This window comes from Sciurus carolinensis, chromosome 11 (genome assembly GCF_902686445.1).
Source record: "Sciurus carolinensis chromosome 11, mSciCar1.2, whole genome shotgun sequence".
Taxonomy (NCBI): Eukaryota; Metazoa; Chordata; class Mammalia; order Rodentia; family Sciuridae; genus Sciurus; species Sciurus carolinensis.
Window position 1 is genome coordinate 69397129 of NC_062223.1, and position 21216 is coordinate 69418344.

Genomic DNA, 21216 nt, shown 5'->3' on the forward strand with positions numbered 1-21216 from the left:
TTTTTGTTGTTGCTGGTTTGTTTTTAATACTGGGAACACTGAGATTCAGTGTGGAAGACACCCTGAAGTCGAGTAGCATATCCCAATCCCTCCCCATCTTCTCCCCAAAATCTAGTTGGTTTGAATGGACAGAACGATCCATTTTCCATTTTAGGTAAGCAGATGTTAAAGATCTTAAAACTGTTTGCCTTATTTATCAGGAAAATTTAGAACGGAAGGAGCCTTTAGAATTTTTACTTCAAAATATAAGAAGACTAGTACTCGGGTTCAAGTCATACTTTTAACATGAGCTTGTTGCAAGAAACTTTTAACAATTCCAAACGAAATCAAACGAGTTTTAACTTTTTCCTCCCAAAGCACAAAAATGGAGAGGAAGTTAACAGGAAATTCTTAAACAGTAAAAACAACTCTTCTTTGTTCTAGTCCTGGGGTAGTTACCACAGAACTGGTTCTTCTTTTCTGGAAAACGCTTTTCGGGCCCAAGTCTGTTGGAGCTTAGTATCTGCTGCGGCCTCCCCCTCTCTCGGAGCGGCTTCCCAGGCGGCCTCCGCCCCTGGGGGGCGCCCTGCGGCCTGACCGGCTGTAGGAATCACGCGGCGGGGGACAGCCCCTCTCCATGGACGGGGGCAGCCCGCGATCCGGCCTGCCCACCCGGTCTCGGCCTCCAGAATAGCGGTCGCTGCGGCCGCCGCCGTAGCCGTCGCGGCCGCCGCCGTAGCCGTCGGGCGAGCAGCCACGGTACTCTTCGTAGCGACCTCCACCATAAGATGGCGGCGGGCCCCGGGCATCCCCGTAGCTCTCGAAGGGGTCTCGGTAGGAGCCTCCGCTCGGATGATCCGCGTAGTCACGGTCGCGCCCCCCGTAGCCGTCGCGGTCGCAGTAGCCTCTCGACGAACAGTCGTCCCGGGCACTGGAGTGGCCATAGTCGCGGTAGGTGTACTCTCTGGGCGAGGGGGCAAAATCCCGGGGGTCGCGGGCGCTTGGGTAGTCTCGGCTCGAGTAGCTGTCTCGGGGCGAGTAGCCCTCCTCCCGCGGGCCCAGGTAGGGGTCGCGGCGCGGGGGCGGCGGCTCCCGGCGCGGCGGGCCTGCATATCCGTCTCGGCCACGCGCGGCCGAGGGCCGCCCGCGCATTCCGCCGCCGCTGCGCGCCGGGCCCGACGGGGCGGCCCTCTTGGGCGGAGGCCCGGCCCTGCGCGGCGGCGGCGGCCCGCGCTTCAGGGGCATTGGGGCCCTGGTGGGCTGCAGATCGAAATCCCCCGCATAGCCGCCGTCGTCGGCGGACCCGCCCCGGGAGAGGGGTCGCCGCGGGCCGCCGCCGCGGGTGCCGCGCAGGCCCCTCGGACGACCGCGGCTGCGGGGCGGCGGCGGGCCCCGCCGGCTACTCTCAAACGCCGGTTTGGTGGCCTGGGCCACCTTGATGGCCTTACCATCCAGGGACTTGCCGTTCATGTCTCTGGCGGCGGCCTTGGCGTCTGCGGGGCTTTCGAAGGTGACGAACGCGAAGCCCCTCGACTTGGTGGTTTCTCGGTCTTTCATCAACAGGACCTCGATGATGCGGCCATACTTGCCAAACGCGGCTTCGAGGGCTTTCTCGTCGGTTTCGGGGTTTAGCCCCCCAATGAAAAGCTTTCCCGGGCGATCTGCTTCAACCATGTCGGCGGGTGGTGCGGTCAGTGGCGGTGGGAAGCGAAGGGGCGGTGCCGACGCGGCCTGTGGACCCGCTCTTCTACGGCGGCTCCTACCGGTCGGGCGGCGCGTCGGCGAGTCCGGAACCGCGGCTGCCCGGGTGCGCAGGCGGAACGCTCCGACGGCGCCCTGGGTCTGCTCCGCAGCCGGTGGCTCCCACTGATTGTGATTGGCCGCTTGACCCCGCAGCTCAGCCTGCTGTGGGGAAAGTCGGTCGGGGGTTTCTTTTACTTGAACCACTAACTCCACCCAGGTTTAACTAAGTCTGTAATTCACTCCTGAACGCGCTGCGGGTAATGAAAAGCCACTAGATGGAAAATTTTTGCCCATTTTTATGAGCATTGTAATGCATTCCAATTGTTACCCAAACCATTTTCAAACAGGAAAAAAATGGAAAATGAAATAATTATAAAAATACTGTTCATAAGTATTTTTTTCACTTGTTGGAGGGGACGAGAAGACGTGGAGAGTGGTGTTGGTTGGTGGAACCGGAAGGAGAGGGAGTCATTCTTTGGGTGCACCATTTTGTTTTTCTTCTGTACCTTCTTCAATTTTTCAGCCTTTAAAGGATTCATGGTAATGTTGTATTCAGACTGCCCCTTAAAGTACATTTATAACACAGAAAGTCGTCTTTAGAACAAAATAAAAACACCGAGCACTTGGACACTAGCCCCCTTGCACCTTGGACGCTTCCTGAAAGTAGCACGTGAGCTTGTCTGTGTGTAACAGAAACCTTCGCTGCTTCACCTGGGTAGAGGTGGCACACCTCAGCAAAGCAAGACTTAACATTAAAACAAGTTATACAATTGAAGTTTGAATAAGTGTGACATAAGTGTGAAAGTCAAATGACGAGCATGTCTTTGCTTGAAATAATCTCAACTCAGGTCTTCTTTGTGTTTGAGGCTGTTAGTTCAAAAAGTGGTAATGGATTTTCAAAGTCTGTTATAGTGAAGAGTTAATAAGTTTATATCTGTGTGTACACATACATGTGTTCATATGTTATACTGATTTATGGCAATTACTGAAGTTGGAACAGTGAAAGCAGGCATTTTTATGATATTTCCAACTTTAACTGAAATGCTTTAAGGTTTTAAGGGTTTTTTTTTAGCATGCACGAATGAGATTTAATGTTAAATGAATCACTTCGTATTATGTGTAACAGATTTTTATTACTGAAACATTGTATTTCAAGGTAACCCTACCTGTGTTGGGATGTATTCATTTTCTAAAAATTGATGAATTTAGCTTGCTCATTTTTTTTTTAGAAAGGTCACATGTCTAAGCATAAAGGGAATTTGCATATATATTTCTTTCCATACTGGACAGACTTGCTTAAGACCATCCAACCTACTTTGAGTCTATTTACCCAACTAGTCAATTTCTTTTAGCTTTGAGTCTATCCAGGTTTTTAAAATTTTTTTTCATCTTGACTTGAGTTTGTTAGATACACTTTTCTAAGAACATAGTCCATTTTTGTTTCAAATTTCAAATGTATCAATAGCTGTACCCTTTTTTATTCTGGACCAGTGCTGCTAAAAGTTTTTTGGGATTTTGTTTCATAAACCTGTTTTTTTAAAAAAAGAACCAGTTTTTAACTTTGCTGATCCTCTGTTTTATTTGGTGCTATTGTCTTTATTATTTCTATGTTCTTTGAATTTAGTTTGTATTACTTTTGTTTTTAGGTAGGGCACTTAGCACATTAAAATTGTTTTAAAATTTTTCTTATAATTGTTATAACAAAAATTGAAAGTTCTACATGCTGGTTAACAGCATGTCCTGAGCTGTGATACATGGGTTTTTTTCCCTGTTCAGTTCCTAACATTTTCTCATTTTCATTTCTTCTTCCTTGATCCATGAATTATGAAGAATATTTTTAAATTTAAGTTTTCAAACATATGAACATCTTTGTTATTTTTAACATACTCTATATTATGTCCATTCTGTTTCTTGTTGAGACTTTGTGACCTAATATGGTATGTGTAAATGTGGATGTGTATTTTAATGTTTCATATATAAGACATTCTGTAAATATTGGTGAACATCTTTATATCGTGAAGTTTAAATCTTCCTTGTTCTTTTTTAATTGAATTGCCAATCTCTAAGAACTGTTTTAAAATTTCCTATAATTTGAATTTGGCAATTTGTTTTTATGTGCATTTTTTGCTCCATGTAATTTAAATTTTGAGGTATATAAAAATTGTGAATTGCTAATATATTTCTGGTGATGCCTTCTATTATATAATGATCCTCCTTATTCATACTTGTCTGATATTTATACCTTTCAGTAAATTTTAGACTTATTCCTGCCAATTTATTGTGTCTTCTACTTTTCTTGCCTGTTTTTTCCCATCTTTCTTTCCTTCTATCATAGCAAATGATTTGTCTTTATTCCTTTCTTTTTCCTCTACTGTGGAAGAAGTTATACCTTCTATTTTAATGCTTTGAATGATTGCCTTTCATGATTTAGGGCTAATTTTGTACACTAAATTTATTTATAAAATATTGTTTACTGTTTTTTATAATACCATAACCTACATCAAGATATATAACATTTCCATCACTGTAGAGTTCTCTTGTGCCCTTGTCAAAATAATTTTCCTCACAGAGGTAATCACTGTTCTGACTTACATCAACCACAAATTAGTTTTGCCTCTTCTTAAACTTTATATAAATGTAATTCTAGCGAATAACTTCTGTATTTTTGCTTATGTCACTTATCATATGGACATTCATCCATGCAATATAACCCATAGTCTGCTTTTTACTCAATATTGTTAGTACTCATTACACGACTATTCCACATCTTTTTTTTTTTTTTCTGCTCTTTTGATAAATGTAGGAGCTCTTTACACTTTTGGGAGTGATTCTTTCTTCTTCCATTTCCCACAGTGCCTATCCCCAAATCCTGGCTCTTAGCCTTGTCCCAAAGATACATCTGGAATCCTTTCTCCTGGTTCTGCACTGCTACTACCTTCATACAAACTGTCAAACCTGCTTCTTGGCATGGAGCTCCTATAAGCCTTTGTGTTTTCTAATAGGAATGTCTTTTGTTACTCATAACAAATCCCTGAAAACCACAGCAGCCTGCTTCTGCATGAAGGGAGCCGATCACCTGAGGAACCAACCCAGTATAGAGGGTTAGAACTTGAGTACTCCCTCAACCTTCTCAGAGGGGAAAGGTGCAGGGTATTGAGCTTGCAAGCCAGCTAGGCTTCCTCATATCAGACAAAGTATGGGAACCACTGTGTGTCTGAAATGTTTGCCCTCTTATTCCAGGGCTCCTCTTAGTCCAGTTTGGGAAAAATCCAAGAGCCCCAAAGGGATCACTGCAATTCAATAGTGTTTTTAGTATAAATGGTTATCTCTTAGAAAGAAAATGATAATATTAGGCCATAGTGGCAAACAAAGCACATAGTTTTCAGGAATTTGAGAGGCAGGGTGAAGTTCTCATATTCTTATACCTTACAAACAAACCTATGACTTTATCCCATCCTCGGAGTACACCCAAAACTTTGAAAACCAAAACTTGTTCTCAGTGTGCTTTGGAGCACCGCATAAGGAGTCAGACTCCACACCACATACTCAAATGGGCATGCCAACTGAAGACAAAAGGCTCTCAGACATCCAGCTGTCAAACCCAAGGATCTGGTGGTGTTCTGTCCCAGAAATGAGTCCCAGCACTATAGAACTGTCAAAGAGAAATAGTATCCAACACTTCTTAAAAGTGACAAGACAGATTTAAGTATAAACGATGTGAACTCCAAAGAAGTTTAAATTTTTAAAGTCTACTTTTAAAAGTTTTTAAAAGCAAAACAGAGGGAACAAAAAGGCACTATGGGAAAGTGAAAAGGGAAACAAAAAAGGGACAGAGTGGCTACAGGGATATGGAAAAATATGGGGGGCGGGGAGAAAATTACTGAAACTACTTTGGCAACATGGGGTAAGGAAAAGTACATTTTGAGGTTTGGCAGCATGTGCATTTTCTTGAGCTGGAATAAAGGGACCCAAGTTACCTTTGTAAGGACAAGGCCTCGTATAGGTGGAAGCCAGGCTCAAGTTTGTCCAGTCTCATAGCACAGTATTTGGACAAGTCCTTTGTATCTCATGGGCATTCACAATGAGTACGGATTGGGACATAAGACAGAAGGCTGCCCTTCAGAGGAACCTACTTGTAGGTTTGGAAGGTGACTGGAATTTGCCAGTGAATATCACTGTGTGCTTACTTGAAGTGACCATTTGGGCCCATGAAGTGGCTCACATGAGTAGGGCAATGCAGAAATGGGCTGAATTTAGATATCCTTCTCTTGTACCTGCAGCAGAAAAATACTGCCAAAAACTGTTATGTCAACAAAAGAAACAAAATGCAGATGACAATGTCAGATTCCCTAGGAGAAGGCCCTGAACATAGCTGGGAAGTGGAACTGATTTTGGCTACTGATTTTGTTGTGTGGATTTGTATGTGTCATGCTGGGGATCAAACCCAGGTCCTCTATATGCTAGGCAAGTGCTCTGTCACTGATCTTTACTCCCAGCCCTTACCAGTAGGTCTTGACAGGGATAAGTGCTGAGTGGACTGGGCTTTGCCTACCCAATGATAAATGCAAATGTTCAAAGAACTGTAAAAGAACTGGAACAGAAGATGTTGCACTAATTTGAACCACCAAGTCACGTTTCTTCAAATAAAGCATAAGGCACAACCCATAATTTTAACAATGTGCAAAGAGACACCCTCCTGAGAATTAGAACAGGCAACTGAAACACTGCTTGTCTAAAAGGGCACGAGGGGCTGACTTACACACCCTCACATGTGTATGCTTGCACTCAATAGTAGGAGTGCTGAGGGAGTATCCTCACTACAATCTTCTGTTTTTCTGGTAGATACTCAGAAGAGGGATGGGAGATGTTTATATGACCATGCAGTTTTTCCCACAGGGGACATAACTGAGGACTATACTTCTTCCTTCTCTACATCACCCCAACTTTGTTTGATGGTCACAGAACCAAGGATTCAACTAGAAGTGTTGGAAGCAAGGATTATTCCTGTACAAGAAACTGTTTTAATTTCAGAATTCTTAGTGGCCTGATAAGGCAGGTTGTGTTTTCACCCCATCTGGAAAAATTGGGATTAACAGTTAATGCAGTTATACTAACAGTGGAAATTTTCCAGTATTTCTGTAGCTATGTAACCCTATTCTATGCGAATGGGGGAGGCACTCACTAGACTATTATTTGTATCTGAATCTGGACCAGTACAGTAGTTGAACATGACTCATGTGCCTACCAAAAGGGGGAAATTTGAGGTATAAATGGAGAGGAGGAGGAACAGTGGAAGAGGATCAAGGAATGAGTTAATGGGTTATATAATGGAAAAACACAGTAAACACTCTGAAGGAGGCTTGGAGCAGGAAATATTACCTTTTATTCAATTATACCAGATACCTGAAAGTGTAAAGCAGTCTGAGACAACTCATTTTTGGAACCTCACAGTATCAAATGGAAGTCTACAAACCAAAGTGGCTTCATCCTGGGAGATGTTTTCATACAATTGATTAGACTATTTATGACTAAATGGCATTCTAGTAATGTGCCAGTATCTTTCTACTTTCATTTTTCAGGTTACAGCTACCATAATGCAATGCTGTCTTATTCTGGCATTGTTGGTAAATTATAATACTGAAATTGGTAGTCAAATATATTAGAAAATTGAGTTAAAAGTCTCCAATCTCTACCTCACACCGACTCTTCCAAACATTGCTCAGATAGGTATGGTCTTTTTGCTACAAGGGATCCATGGTTAAAGACCAGGTGTGTTAGCTTGTGATGTATATCTATTTGCTCTTTTTCCCGATATAGAACTTCTAAAACCCTTAGAGATTTTTTGAGAGAAACAACTACCTTTTTGTTATCCAAAATGTGCCCTTTTTGACCATATGCGGTTTTGCTCTTGAGTTGACTATGGTGGGGCCCTTAGGTGACTTTAGATGAGGGCTGGTGGCCAGAGAAAATAATTCTTGTTAAAATTTTCACCTCCTCCTATCCTGACTTGGAAAAAGAAAGGCACTAGAGATTGAGTTTAATCACCAGAGGCCAATGATTTAGTCAATCAAGCCTATGAACAATAAGGTTCAGGGAAAGTCCAAGTTGGAAAACACATGGTGTGCTAGGATGGGATGTGCCCCACGAGGATTTGGAAAGTGTGTGCCCTTTACCCACTTCTTGCCCGATTTGCTTCTTCAGCTGTTCATCTGTATCTTTTTATAACAAACTGTAATTATAGCACTTTTCTAAACTCTGTGGGTAGGTCTAGTGAATTATTGAACTTGAAAGGGGTGTGGGAAATCTTTAAATTTGTATTTGGCCTGGAGACTATTACAATAATTGAAAAGAGATAATATATGGTTTTACAATGACAATTTTCAATTCTCTGACACTGACCATGCATTGTACAATTTAATTCTGCCATTAAGAACCAGGAGTTGAAACAGACTCCACAGATTAAAGGCTCAGTACCATCAAGACTGCCCTCATTTCAGAATACAGCTGCCAATGCTGTCCTTGGGCTACTTGCACTGTTACCAGGTCAACAATAATGAGGTTCTAACATACATAGTTTTCATGAGTTCCAACACTCATGATCTGAACTACTCATTTTGAAAAATAACAATCGATTTAAAAAAAAAAAGACATTAAATGAATATTTTGTGTGTTTATGCACTGTCTCCTAGGTGACCATGACAAAGAATGGCAGCAAAATATGGTAATGAGAATGATGAGTGAAGGTGTGAATACTGGTGAACTAGGAAGAGTGCATCACAGAAGGAAGAACCAGGTAAAGAGGGAGACATTTCCTATGGAGTTTCTCACTGGCCACACAAGTCCCAGTATCCTCCAAGAGAGTTAATGGGAGGGAAAATCCTAGGTGGGAATTTGTGACTTAGAAGCTCTAGGATGAAGAAATGTGTCTACATCAAGGAATAGAAGTCACATTTCAAGAAATAAAAAGTTTCTACAGAGACCAGAGACAACGAGGAGTTGGAGAACATACAGAATAATCCTGCAGGTCCCCATCTCCTCTGGGTAGAAATCTGTAGGACAACTGAACAAGACTCCCATCCTTCAATTTGGAAGGTCAGAGGGATTTCCCTGGAAGCAGCAGGAAGTGCCTGTGGCCTGAAACCCTGTGTTTCCAATTCTGATCCAACCATCCAGATAAGTAGAGCATTATCAGGGCTTTATACTATGTCACAAGTTTCTTGACAGTGGAGAGAGCATTTGGGCATACCCCATTATTTTTTAAATTTAATTTTTTTAAATTGGTAAATATAAAATTTAACCCCCCCTTTTTTTTGGTGTACAGTCTAGTAATGTTAAGTATAGCCACAGTGTTGAACTCTTTACCTTTCAAAACAGAAACTGTATGTCCATTAAACAACTCCCCACTTCCCCAGCCCCTGGCGACCACCATTCTTTGTCTCTAAATTTCGACCACTGGGGCACCTTCTCATTTATTCAAGCACAAACCTAAATGACTAGTTGTCTTTAAATATTCCCTTAATTCACATATATTTGTTATTTCAATGACTAATACCAAGCATCCACTTTCTTCCCGTTTTGGGGATGATGGCTTCAGAGATTAGGACCTCAGCTCCATTGAGTGAAATTGTCCCCAGCAGGCAAAGAATTCACAATTAAGCAAGCCTGTAGACCCGGCCCCATGAGCGCTCTCCAGGGTCCTGCTTTATCTGGCGATGGAAACCAGCTTGGGATTGTTTTCTCCGTGGCACCTCCGCCAGGTTCTGCGTCGCCCGACTCAGGGCCACAAAGGGTAGGGGACTTGGGGAGAAGGACCCGGAGCCCTCTCCCAGCAAACCTGAACGGGCTGCCCGCAGTGCAACCACAGAAGGCCCGGAGCAGAGCTGCAGAGCTCCTCAGTTCCTACTCTACCTATACTGCAAGCACCCAGAATGAACTCTCTGACCCTGGCGTCCCCTCCAGGAACGTGAGGGCTGATCTGCCTCGCCCAACTAAAGTAATAGATCTCAAAAGTAACTGGAAACGCTGGGCTCCCTGGTTAGAATCCTCAGACTTGTGCTCTATGCGAAGACTGCAATTCCTTAAGTCCCCAGAGCGGGGCGTTTAAGGACAGTGTTCCCAAGCAGCAGGATTCAGAGAGAAGATATCCTGCCTCACGGAATTGCTGGGAGATTCAAAAGGAATACAATGTTTCCAGAAGAGTTAGATACTTTTGCTTCCAGCCATTCGTTTTTTTTTGTTTGTTTGTTTTTGTTTTTGTTTTTTGTTTTTTGTTTTGTTTTGTTTTTCTTCTTTTTTCGTTCATACATTACTGAATAAGAGCCCACAACGAAGCACTATGGTGTGAACCAGAAATACAATTATGAACAAAAGAGCAATGGTCCCTGTCCCCATTGAACTTTCTCAAAGGAGAGACAGAGGCAATGCAGAAATAATTAAATCTGAGAGGAATTGAAGAAGGACATGATGCTTTGTTAGGAAGGGGAGGTGATGATAGCTTTTATCACCTCATGCTAAAAGGTTAGCACACCCCATGTTCACTGGGACAGAAGACTTCCAAACCTCATCCTATGTATGTGTTTCATCCAGTTATTCATTGTATCCTTTTTAATGTGCATTTATAATAAATGGATTAACATTTTTCTGAGTTCTCTCAGCCATTTTTCAAATTATCAAACCCAAGGAGGGATTGTTGGGACCCTGATGTGCTGCAATTGCTACCTGAAGTGGTGGGCGGGGGAGGGGAGTCCTGTAGGACTGAGCTTTAACCTGTGGGATCTGATACTGTATCAGGTAGATAAGGTCAGAACTGAACAGAAAGGTCATCCTGCTAGTGTCAGAAAGTTGTTTGGTGTAGGAAAGACCCACATTTTGGTGACCAGAGAGTACTGACTGTGTAAAAGAATAATTTGCTTTCCCCTTACAACCAGTTAATAGGGAGGAAAAAAAAATTGATGGAATTTTGAGTGGAATAAGGAAAGCAAATTCTTTTGACTCTACTCCCATCCATAATTGGTTGCCCTTAAATCTGGCTGGCCTGTTTTCATCAATGGTAAATGACAGAACAGACTTTATGTCAGGCTGGGCCTACTTGGCTTTTCTTCTTTCTGTGCTGTGGGTCAAACCCAGAGCCTCACACATGCTAGGCAAGTGCTTTACCACTGAGCTACCACTCCAGCATAGGGGGGCTATAACTCCCCTATGCTATAGGCATAGCTTTTAAGAGAACTGACAACTTATGCCTGACCCTTTTATTTTTAACATGTTTTTAGATGTTGACAGACCTTTATTTTATTCATTTACTTATATGTGGTGCTGAAAATGGAACCCAGTGCCTCACACACGCCAGGCAAGCACTCTACCACTAAGCCACAACCCCAGCACCATGCCTGACCCTTTTAATTCCTGAACCCCTACCTAAGAAATCCTAAGAAAGCACTTAAAAATCTCTGGTCTCAGATTTCCTTAACAAGACCCCCATAGCGCAAGAAATAAAAGCAAGAATCAATAAATGGGATAGATTCAAACTAAAAAACTTTTTCTCAGCAAGGGAAACAATCAGTAATGTGAACAGAGAGCCTACAGAGTGGGAGAAAATCTTTTCCACACACACTTCAGAGAGAGCACTCATCTCCAAAGTTTATAAAGAACTTACAAAACTTCACACCAAAAATACAAAGAACCCAATCAATAAATGGGCTAAGGAACTGGGCAGACGCTTCACAGAAGATATATAGATCACCAAATATATAAAAACGACAATCAACAAATATATGAAAAAGTGCTCATCATCTCTAATAATTAGAGAAATGTAAATTAAAACCACACTAAGATTTCATCTAACTCTAATTAGAATGGCTATTATCAAGAACACAAGCAATAATAAGTGTTGGCGTGGATGTGGGGAAAAAGGCACACTCATACATTGCTGGTGGAGTTGCAAATTGGTGCTGCCACTCTGGAAAGCAGTGTGGAGATTCCTCAGAAAACTTGGAATGGACCCACCATTTGACCCAGTTATCCCACTCCTCAGTTTATACACAAAGGACTTAAAATCAGCACACTACAGTGATGCAGCCACATCAATGTTCACAGCAGCTCAATTCACAATAGCTAGATTGTGGAACCAACCGAGATGCCCTTCAATTGATGAATGGATAAAGAAACTGCAGTATATATACACAATGGAATGTTAGCCATAAAGAAGAATAAAATTATGGCATTTGCTGGTAAATGGATAAAGTTGGAAAATATCAAGCTAAGTGAAAAAGGCCAAATGTTTTCTCTGATAAGTGGATGACGATACACAATGGGGGGTGGGGGCAGGAAGAGAAGAATGAAGGAACTTTGAATGGTGTAGAGGAAAATGGGGCGGGAGGGGACGAGAGTGGAATGAGACAATATTACCCTATGTATCTGTATGATTACATGAATGGTGTGAATCTACATTGTGTACAACCTTATAAATGAAAAGTTGCACCCCCATTTGTGTACAATGAATCAAAATCCAGTCTGTAAAAATAAAAATAAAATTTAAATTAAAAAAAATTCTCTGGTCCCAGCCTCAAGTCATTTCTAGTCTTCTCCTACCTGAGTTCTTAAGTTTTGAATCCATTTAAAAACAAGTTATACTTTTCAGACAGCTTTTGTTTTTCATTTTATTTAGTCTCTATAAATCCTTGTGTCAAGCAGAACCAATGTTTTTACAGAGAAGTGACTAATCAGTATCTAACATGTCACCTGCAGTATCTCTCTGCAGATATTATCTCACGCTAAGAACCAAAGTCTCTGTCATTCTGAAGTGTTAGCTTTTAATTTTTATTTGTTCAAGTACTGTCAGGGTCTTCAAATCAGGAACACCACCACCGGGACCCATCTTCTTCATTACGATCATAACAATAGGGCTTAATGACTAAATGTGGATTGCTTACTCCAACCGCTTCTAGCAGCTTCTGGGCTTCCTCATCAAATGCCTCTTTGCATAACCTGAGAAAACAAGGTGATATCTCTTTTCCTGAGCTCAATTTTCCTATAGCCTTCCACTTCCTCTGTGAAGGATTTCAGTAAAAAGACAAAAACAAAACAAAACCTGTCTATCAACATAGAGAATATGAGCATGGATGGGAAAGGGAACATAGAGATGCAGTAAAGGAGATACAGTAGTCAAAGTAAAATTAAATGTAGCAAGAGCCTTTTCTAAATTATACCCCATTTATGTATGATACATCGAAGTGCATAAATGTATTCTACTGTCATTTATAACTAATTAGAATTCTAAAAAATTCAAAAGAGCCTTTTTCTATCCAAGCAAAATACTACTAATGATAATGTTGAAAAGAGCTAACACATTCATTGCTTGTTATGCTAGGCCCTTTTATAAGTACTTAGCCTATACTGATTCAGTAACTTCACAATAACCCTACATATCAATTTTATAATTTCACCTATAGATAAGGAACCCAAAACAGAGATAAGGGAATATCCTAAATTAAACATTTAGTAAGAAGAGGAGCCAGAAACCAAAATCAGGTAGCCTGGCTCCAGAGTGCTCAACTCAATCACTATGCTATATTGTGTCTCTCAAAATCCAATGTTCTAGGATCCCCAAGGATCCACAATCAGGTTCTGAGGCCTGCGATAAATGAGTGGTTCCCCAAATTCCTCATTATTGGAAACTCTCCTCCTTAGAAGTTACTGAAGACTTACCCTAGAATTTGAAGTTTACATTCCTGAGACTTCAAGACTTCACACAACTTCCCAATTCCTTCACGCCCTAAGGCATTCTGTGTCAGGTTCACCTTTATCAATCTTTGGTTGCTGTGAAGAATAGAAGAGAGATCCTGACAACAGAGAGAGGTCAAACCACAGTATTCCAACCTGTAAGGAAGAGAGGCAAAATATAAAAATGACTTTATCCCATGACAGAGAGGAAGCACATGAGGGATCTGTGAGCTTTGAGTGGAGTTTCAGAACTTAAAAAAATGAACACTGGGTAAATGCAAGGACTACAAGTACTTATTGTTACTAGATATTTATAGGCTGAGCATATCCCTTCCTGAATTATGAATTATAAGCCCATAAATACAGTCCAGGGAATAACTATGCAAGTACATGACCAAATAAATGCCTTCTGTACCTGACGTTTCCCCAACCAATTTGAATTTAATTTCACCTTATGTCTACCTTGCCATTGAACAATTATGTGCCTATGTAGGTGCTGAGCATATAAAAAATTTTTTAAAGTTGCTACCCAAATGGAATTTATGTTAGTGTGGAAGAAAGGTGGTCACACTAATTATTACACAGGGTTCATAAATATTGCACAAAATACACCTTAGGGTGAAAAGCATTATAAAACAAAAGGTTTTCACAGATTCATCAGGAAATTTAATCAATTTATATTTTCAGTCCCTAATAATGGTTCCAAAACTATAAAGAAAAAAACAGAACCAGAAAGTGAAAGACACAAATCTAGTATTATAATGGAGATTTAATATATTTTTCATGGTCATTAACTAAGTTATCTAAAAGGAAAAAAGAATTCTTCTGATGGTGATGTCCCCAGTAACCTAATACTTCCCACCAGGTGCCACCTCTTAAAGGTTCCAACACTTGAACACTTTGTCACCCTAGGGCCAGCCTGCCAGCATATGCATCTTTTAGGAACATTCAAATAATATACAAACCATAGAGTATTGCAACCAGCAACCCTACATATTCTTTTCAAGTGCACTATAGAACACACGCAAAAACTAACTATACACTGACCCATGAAGCAAATGCCAACAGATCTCAAAAAATTAAAATCACATACAGTATGTTCTCAGACCACAATGCAAAAGATTAATGTTCAAAAATTAAGAATTACAGGGGCTGTGACTGTGGCCTTGCATGTGTGAGGTTCTGGGTTTGAACCTCATTACCACATAGCCAAACAAAACAAAACAAACCAACAAACCAAAAAAAACGAGCGAGAGAAAGAAATACATTTAAAAATAACAATCCATGTCTTGAAGAAAAATATAAGGAACTTTAAAAATTATTTTAGATTAAAAACAAATCACTGCATATAATATTAATACATACAGATGAAGTTAAAAGAATGATCTGAAGAGAAATCATAATATTAAATATTCATGTTAAGAAAGAACAGAAATTGTGTGATCTAACTCAAAAATTTAGACAAATGGCACAATCTGAAATAAAACCAATGGAGGTACAAGAAATAAGATTATATAATTGATGAAATAGAAAATATACATACAATAGAATAGAGAACGTCAGTGTTGTGTGCTTTGCCAATATCAGGAATGAGAAAAGAGACATTACTGATGACTTAGGCATTAAGCAGATAATAAAATTAGAAACTTGCCAATAAGCTATAATTTGGATGAAATGGATAGAATCAATAATAAAACATACCAAAAAGTACTCGATAAATAACCTAAACATGTTTTGAAAATGTAATCAAGTTAAAACAATCTGCATACAATGGAAACTCTAGATTGCTTTGCCAGAAACTTTTACAAAATTCAAGTAATTCTAGTCTTACTAAATTCCTCCCAGGAATCTGAAAAGAAGAAATATTCCTGAACTCAATTTATAAAATTACTGCAACTTAGATACAAAAACTTAATAAGGGGCTGGGGAGATAGCTCAGTTGGTAGAATGCTCGCCTCACAAGCACTAAGGGCCTGAGTTCAATCCCCAGCACCGCAAAAAAAAAAAAAAAAAAACTTAATGAGGACTGCACAAGAACTAATAATCTAAACTCCATTATGAACAAAGATGCTTAAATACTGACAAAATAAGTCTGTGTGTGTGTGTGTATAAAAGATATCATGACTGAGTTGGTTTTAGCCCAGAAATGCAAGGTTGATATAATGAATAAATGTAATTAAACAGATTTGGCAAATTTCTTAAGTTTGACATCTACTTAATTTTAAAATATAAACTTCTAGCAAGCTAGGCATAGAGGGGAATTTTTTAAAATTGATAAGTGAGTGATTTACTAAAATTTTGTTTTGGATATCAGGAACAACAGAAGGCAGCCCACTCTCCCTTGACATATTAATATTATATCACATATATTAACAGGTATTAAGGTAATAAAAAGAAAAAAAATATGTAAGGACTGGTTTGGGAGTAAGTGAAGTTATGGTCACCAAGATGGAATCCGGGGGAACAAACTTAGAACCTGAGAAGTATAAAGAGTAGGAAGAACAATTAAAGTTCTCATTCCCTCCCTCTCCCCGCGGATCCAGCATTACAGCCTGCCAAAATAACTATGTAAATCAAGCAGCAGCTGCACCTGGAAATCTGCCTGGTCTGTCATGTCTGTCCACGAGCTATAGCAACAGAAAAGCTCCTGTGGACACGGCAGACTGTGAGCTATTCTCCTGTGCCTGACACCACCACTGGAAACCCCTATGTGGGCCCTCATCATATGTGTACAAGTACAGTGACCAACACAGCCTCATTTCACTTGGATTGTCCTGATGCCAGATCAATCTTGGGTTAAACTCTGTATGGCCAATGAGTCAGCTGTGATTATCAGTGTGACTGTCCACCTGGCTTAATCAAACCAGTATGATGACCCAAGTCAATTACAGCAACTCATCCCAAATTAGAGTGTCCTGTGATCTTTTGAGTTATATGTATGTGGGGAACAGTGGACCACTTAATGTCCCTTTATTGGGGATGTGGTTTGCTTTGGGTCCACTCTTTGCCCTGGTCACTGTCACTGACTTTAGAAATTAGCAGGTCATTCTAAATTCCTTGTTGTGGATCTTAACAGATCAAAGACCTATTAATCCTTTTGGGGATTTACTCAGTTGGCTGAAGCCAGGACCCCAGCATTGTGGTTGAAATCAATGCTATAAGTTGACCTCTCCCTGTACTTGGAGTCTTATTGTTCATGGTCTTCATTAAATACTATATGGGATTAATTGAACAGATGGTTCCAGCCTATTGAGTAGATTAATCAGAGTGCCTAATAGAATAGCACATTCATATGAAAATTCACAAGATGCCATGACTGTACTGTACAGAAAGGGGTGGATATTGTTAGGAGACATTTTTTTCCATTGATCTTTCACTCTCCCACGTGTTTTGCTAACAATAACACAAGATTCTGACAACTCTATCCAGGTCATTTCCTAGGGCTGTGTTTGTAAGGGGCAATCTAAATAATAAAGTAACATCTCTTTCCAGGACAAAGAGCAGGTTTATTCTCACTTGCTCTACAGTGGCATGTTCACGCATCCATCTGAACCCTCCATGACAGTCCTGCAAGACCTGGGGGGAGGAAAGGGAACTGACACTGATATTCTTGCTACTAATAGAGTCCTTTATTTCTGATGGAATATTGAGTTTTCTTCCAGCATCCATGAAATAGTAGCAGACAAAGTTATTAGGTTGTAAATAGGATAAAATTCAATCACAGACATGATAGTTACAACATCAGCATTGTTATAAAAAGTATGTAAACAATCAATAGAAACACTGGAACAGCTGCATGTCCTTGTAAGAGTCAAGGAAGCTTTCTCTGGGAGATACTGAATTCCTAAAGGCTGAAACATATATTTTGGTTTCTCACATGGAGAATGTTAGGTCGGAAATTAGGCGACTGTAGGGGGCAAAGCTGAGCAGCCAGAACAAAGACCAGCCCACCAAAGGTGACCAGAAAGTTCGCAGCAAAGTGGATGGAAAGTTCCACTGACCCTTCACACCCACCTGTCACTCAACAGGACCCCCTCCCATCCTAGTCTATAAAAACCCTGGGCAGCCAGGGCCACTTGCGATTTTCTCCAGGTTCCTATACCCCCGGGGGGTCTGGGAATTTCGCCGGAGAGCCAAATTCCAATAAAGCTTGCTTCCACCACTTTCTGTCCCATTTTATTTGGCTGCTAACTGTGCCCACCGTGCCCGCCAAGCCCGCCGAGTTTACATTTGGTTCCGCCATTGAGCCCGCTGAGCCCCTCCAAGCTTACAGAGAACACAATTCCTGACCTAGAGGGTCAATAACTTGTTGTATAGATGAAAATGTACTAGCCAATATCAGTTCAAGATGTAAGTAAAAATCTAAACATTGAACATAGTACCACCCTGGTACATAGGATAAGAGTTTATTAGATTGCAAGCACCTTGTGCTTCACAGATACAAGATGTTTAGTAAAGTCTCAGTGGTACAACACTTGCCTAGCATGTGTGAGGCACTGAGTTCAAGCCTTACCACCACATAAAAAATAAAATAAAATAAAGGCATTATGTGCATTTACAACTAAAAAAAATATTTTTAAAAAAATTTTTAAAAAGAAAAATTAACTCAAGAACAAATGGAATAGCTGAAGTATGAGAGAATATGGACAATCCCAAACAAGTACCATTTATTTAATAGGTATCTTTCCAAGGCACCAAGGGGACAGAAAGAAATGTGAAATATTTCTTCTATACCAAAGAACATGCAATACATTGATCCATATATTTGAAATTCAGATTAGTTCCCAGAGTAACTTAACTTCTAGCTCCATTTTTTTTTTTTCATTTTCTCTGCACATGAAACTTCTATCTATACTAGCCATCAAACAAATATCATTTTCCTAATGATACAACTACAAACTCACCCAAGTGTCTGAATGTTGCTGTTTGGATGTCTTAAAGCATCACACAGAATTTTTATTCCATCATCCTGCAAGTCATTATTCCCAAGGTCTAGGCTGTGCAGGTTTGGGTTGTTTAAAATAACTGAAGCCAGGTCCAGACAACATGCACTAGTGAGAACACAACCCATTAATCTGCGAGAAACAGAAAAGAGAAGTCAATCCTTCAGTTGTCAGGCTTAACCAACCTTGTCCTAGGAGAGCTGCCCAAACATCTGAACCTCTTTTCTCACTCTATCCACAACCCAGGACATATATGGGAAGGTCTAATATTATCAGCAGAAACAGAAGGGATTTCTTAATGAGTAGAAGAAACCCAAGGGGTAAAACTATATTTTTCTCCACCAACAGATTGCTACCTATAAAGCTGTCAAATCAGGGGTATAAACACTTTTTCTTTTAAAAAAAAAATGGATATAAGCTCTTCCAGGAAACCCACATTTTTAATATATTTTTGAAATTCAAAAAAAAAAAAAATCTTTCCAAGAGTCCACCTCAAGGTATTATCTTCAAAGAAGAAAGCATATGAAAAGCTAGCTATTTCTTCCAGGACTTTTGCATGGCACTCAAGAGGACTCACAATCTAACATCAAGCTTTCTCTCCTCTGTGTCCCTACCATATTTTCTAACCTTACATGTGCATTTTTCTCCAAATGTACCACAGAAGTTTTTATTCCCTTATATTCTGTCTCCTTTCCTTTGCCTAGGATATCCCTACATGACAAAATCCTCTATCTTTTGAGCCTAAAGTACTTCTGTTTCCACTGTGAAGTTCCACTCCTTGCTCCTTGGGTCCTTCTACCAATGTATGGTATACATTATAACTGTATTTATATTTATTTTCATGTAATCAACACTTTATGTTAATTGAGAATGAGAGTATCACTTTAATGGCCTTTAGTCCCCCCAGCAATTAGCTCCTATTTGTTGTTAATATTGGTTGAAAGAATTGGCATGGCTTGCTTAGGTGCCATAAGATAACTAAGAAAAGCCAAAAACCTGTTTACAGCAATACTAAGGAGAGAAGGTGGGCTGACACTCAGTGTACAGATCACTTAGAAACTTAATCTCTGTAATCAAATTCAGGCACTGAATTTACACTAATTTCCATTAAGTAAAACTTTATATTCACTTAAATAATCAAGGAAATTTCAGAAAACTCACATAAGAAAACATATCATACATTTTCCTGAATAAAGTAAAGGTGGTTCAATCACAATACACTTTTAAACTAATTTGGAAGTGTGGTTATCATCAGTCAAGACACATACTTCTGAGTACTCCAAGGATCTTGAGTTTACAGTTCTGGGTTCATGCCCTTAATGAATTATCCAAGCTACTAGTCCCAAAGAGGCTATACACGTGTGTATACAACGATGTATATACATGGGCCATACATATGTGTATGCATACTTGCTCACAGACTAAGAGGGAACATAGGATTTAAAATGTTGGGTACGAAATGGGGCTATAAGATTTTCAAAATATCTCTTTCAGTTTCTTTGTAATTTTTAATCATAAATCTGAATTTTAAAATAAACTTGAAAGAAAAACGAGAGCACAATTTCAGCTTCATGGCTATAAAGTGGAGGAGAGAGATTCGCACTGGCACATCCAAGAAAAGAGTAACAAGACTCCTGTTCAGCCTCGTGCCTGTGGATCTTACCTGACGGAAGCTGATATAGTGACTGTTTAAAAAAACAAATCTGATGGACAGCCTTCATCAGCTTTCTCAGGCAGAATGACAGTATATCAGCTTTATACTCTTTTCCCTGATAGAGACTCAGTTCTCAGCCTTCCCCACTCCACCCTGCAAATCTCCTCTGCCCCTCACAGGCAGCCTATAATTGAAACTACACAAAAGTAAAGTCACAGAAACCTACTCCAAATCCTGAAGATTACAGGTTGGCTGCCGAAAGACATCACACAGAAGCTTTGCTCCATCATCTTGAAGCCAGTTTGATCCTAGATCCAGATGCTTCAAGCTCTTATTGTGCATAAGAGAAGTTGAGAGAGATTCACTGCTAAGTGAAGTGAAATGGCAGCACCTCAGCCTGGAGGAAGGACAATGTAAGGAAAGATGGAATCATTCTTCTACTGCCCAGAGATTTTTTATATCTGAAAAGTGTCATGTTATATTCACTTATGTACTTGCCAACACCCAATCTCAGATCAGACATGCTAATTGGCAGCCCGTCTCATATGGGACATTTATGTCTACATCAAACTGTTACGAACTGAATTCATGTTCAGTTTTTTACATTGCATGTAAATACCGTATTGTTGCAGAACAGAGCAGCAGGCAGATAGCATAGGAGTAATCATAATAAGCATTCTTTGTATGTAATGAAAGTGGCATTTTCAATCAATAGTGACAAGACATTCTGCCATGAATTATTTTTGTACAACAGATCTGATAAGTATAAGCCTTAAGACAAAATTGGGAATAACATGTAAGTGTTAAATTGGAATAAACTCTGCATAATTTAACATGCAAATGTTAAAAACAAAATCATTAAGAATGAGATGAGGACATAAGTTGATTTTTTTTAAAGAAAGGTATTTCCAATTTTGATAAAGCCTCTAGAAGTCATGAGAAAGAATTTGACCTTATGAGAAGGAACTTTGAATTATACAGATGGGGAGGGGAGTAAGTGTGGGGATGGGAAGGATGGTGGAATGAGATGTACATTATTACCCTACATACATGTATGACTACGCTACTGGTGACTGCACCATGTACAGTCAGAGGAATAAGAAGTTGTGCTCCATTTCTGTATAAATGTGTCAAAATGCATTCCACTGTCATATATGACTAATTAAAACAAATTAAAAA

At 40.1% G+C, this 21216-nt stretch overlaps 2 protein-coding genes across 2 annotated transcripts in view; both read right to left on the minus strand.

Annotated features, from left to right (window-relative positions):
• Window positions 1–495: 495 nt before the first annotated feature.
• Window positions 496–1653, minus strand: Rbmxl2 (RBMX like 2). Its single transcript, XM_047515729.1, has one exon. The coding sequence runs from the start codon at window positions 1651–1653 to the stop codon at window positions 496–498; it is 1158 nt and encodes a 385-aa protein (XP_047371685.1).
• Window positions 1654–12569: 10916 nt separating this feature from the next.
• Nlrp14 (NLR family pyrin domain containing 14) overlaps window positions 12570–21216 on the minus strand; it is a 29330-nt gene continuing 20683 nt past the window's right edge. Inside the window, exons 8-11 of the mRNA XM_047517934.1 lie at window positions 20264–20434; window positions 18345–18515; window positions 13426–13596; window positions 12570–12705 (exon numbers count right to left, since the gene is read on the minus strand). Of these exons, the coding sequence (XP_047373890.1) occupies window positions 12570–12705; window positions 13426–13596; window positions 18345–18515; window positions 20264–20434 (649 nt within the window). The remainder of the gene's footprint in view (window positions 12706–13425; window positions 13597–18344; window positions 18516–20263; window positions 20435–21216) is intronic.

What these genes read in the sequence shown, in the direction of transcription:
- Rbmxl2 (XM_047515729.1), bottom strand. Translation starts at nt 1,653, where the DNA reads ATGGTTGAAGCAGATCGCCCGGGAAAGCTTTTCATTGGGGGGCTAAAC.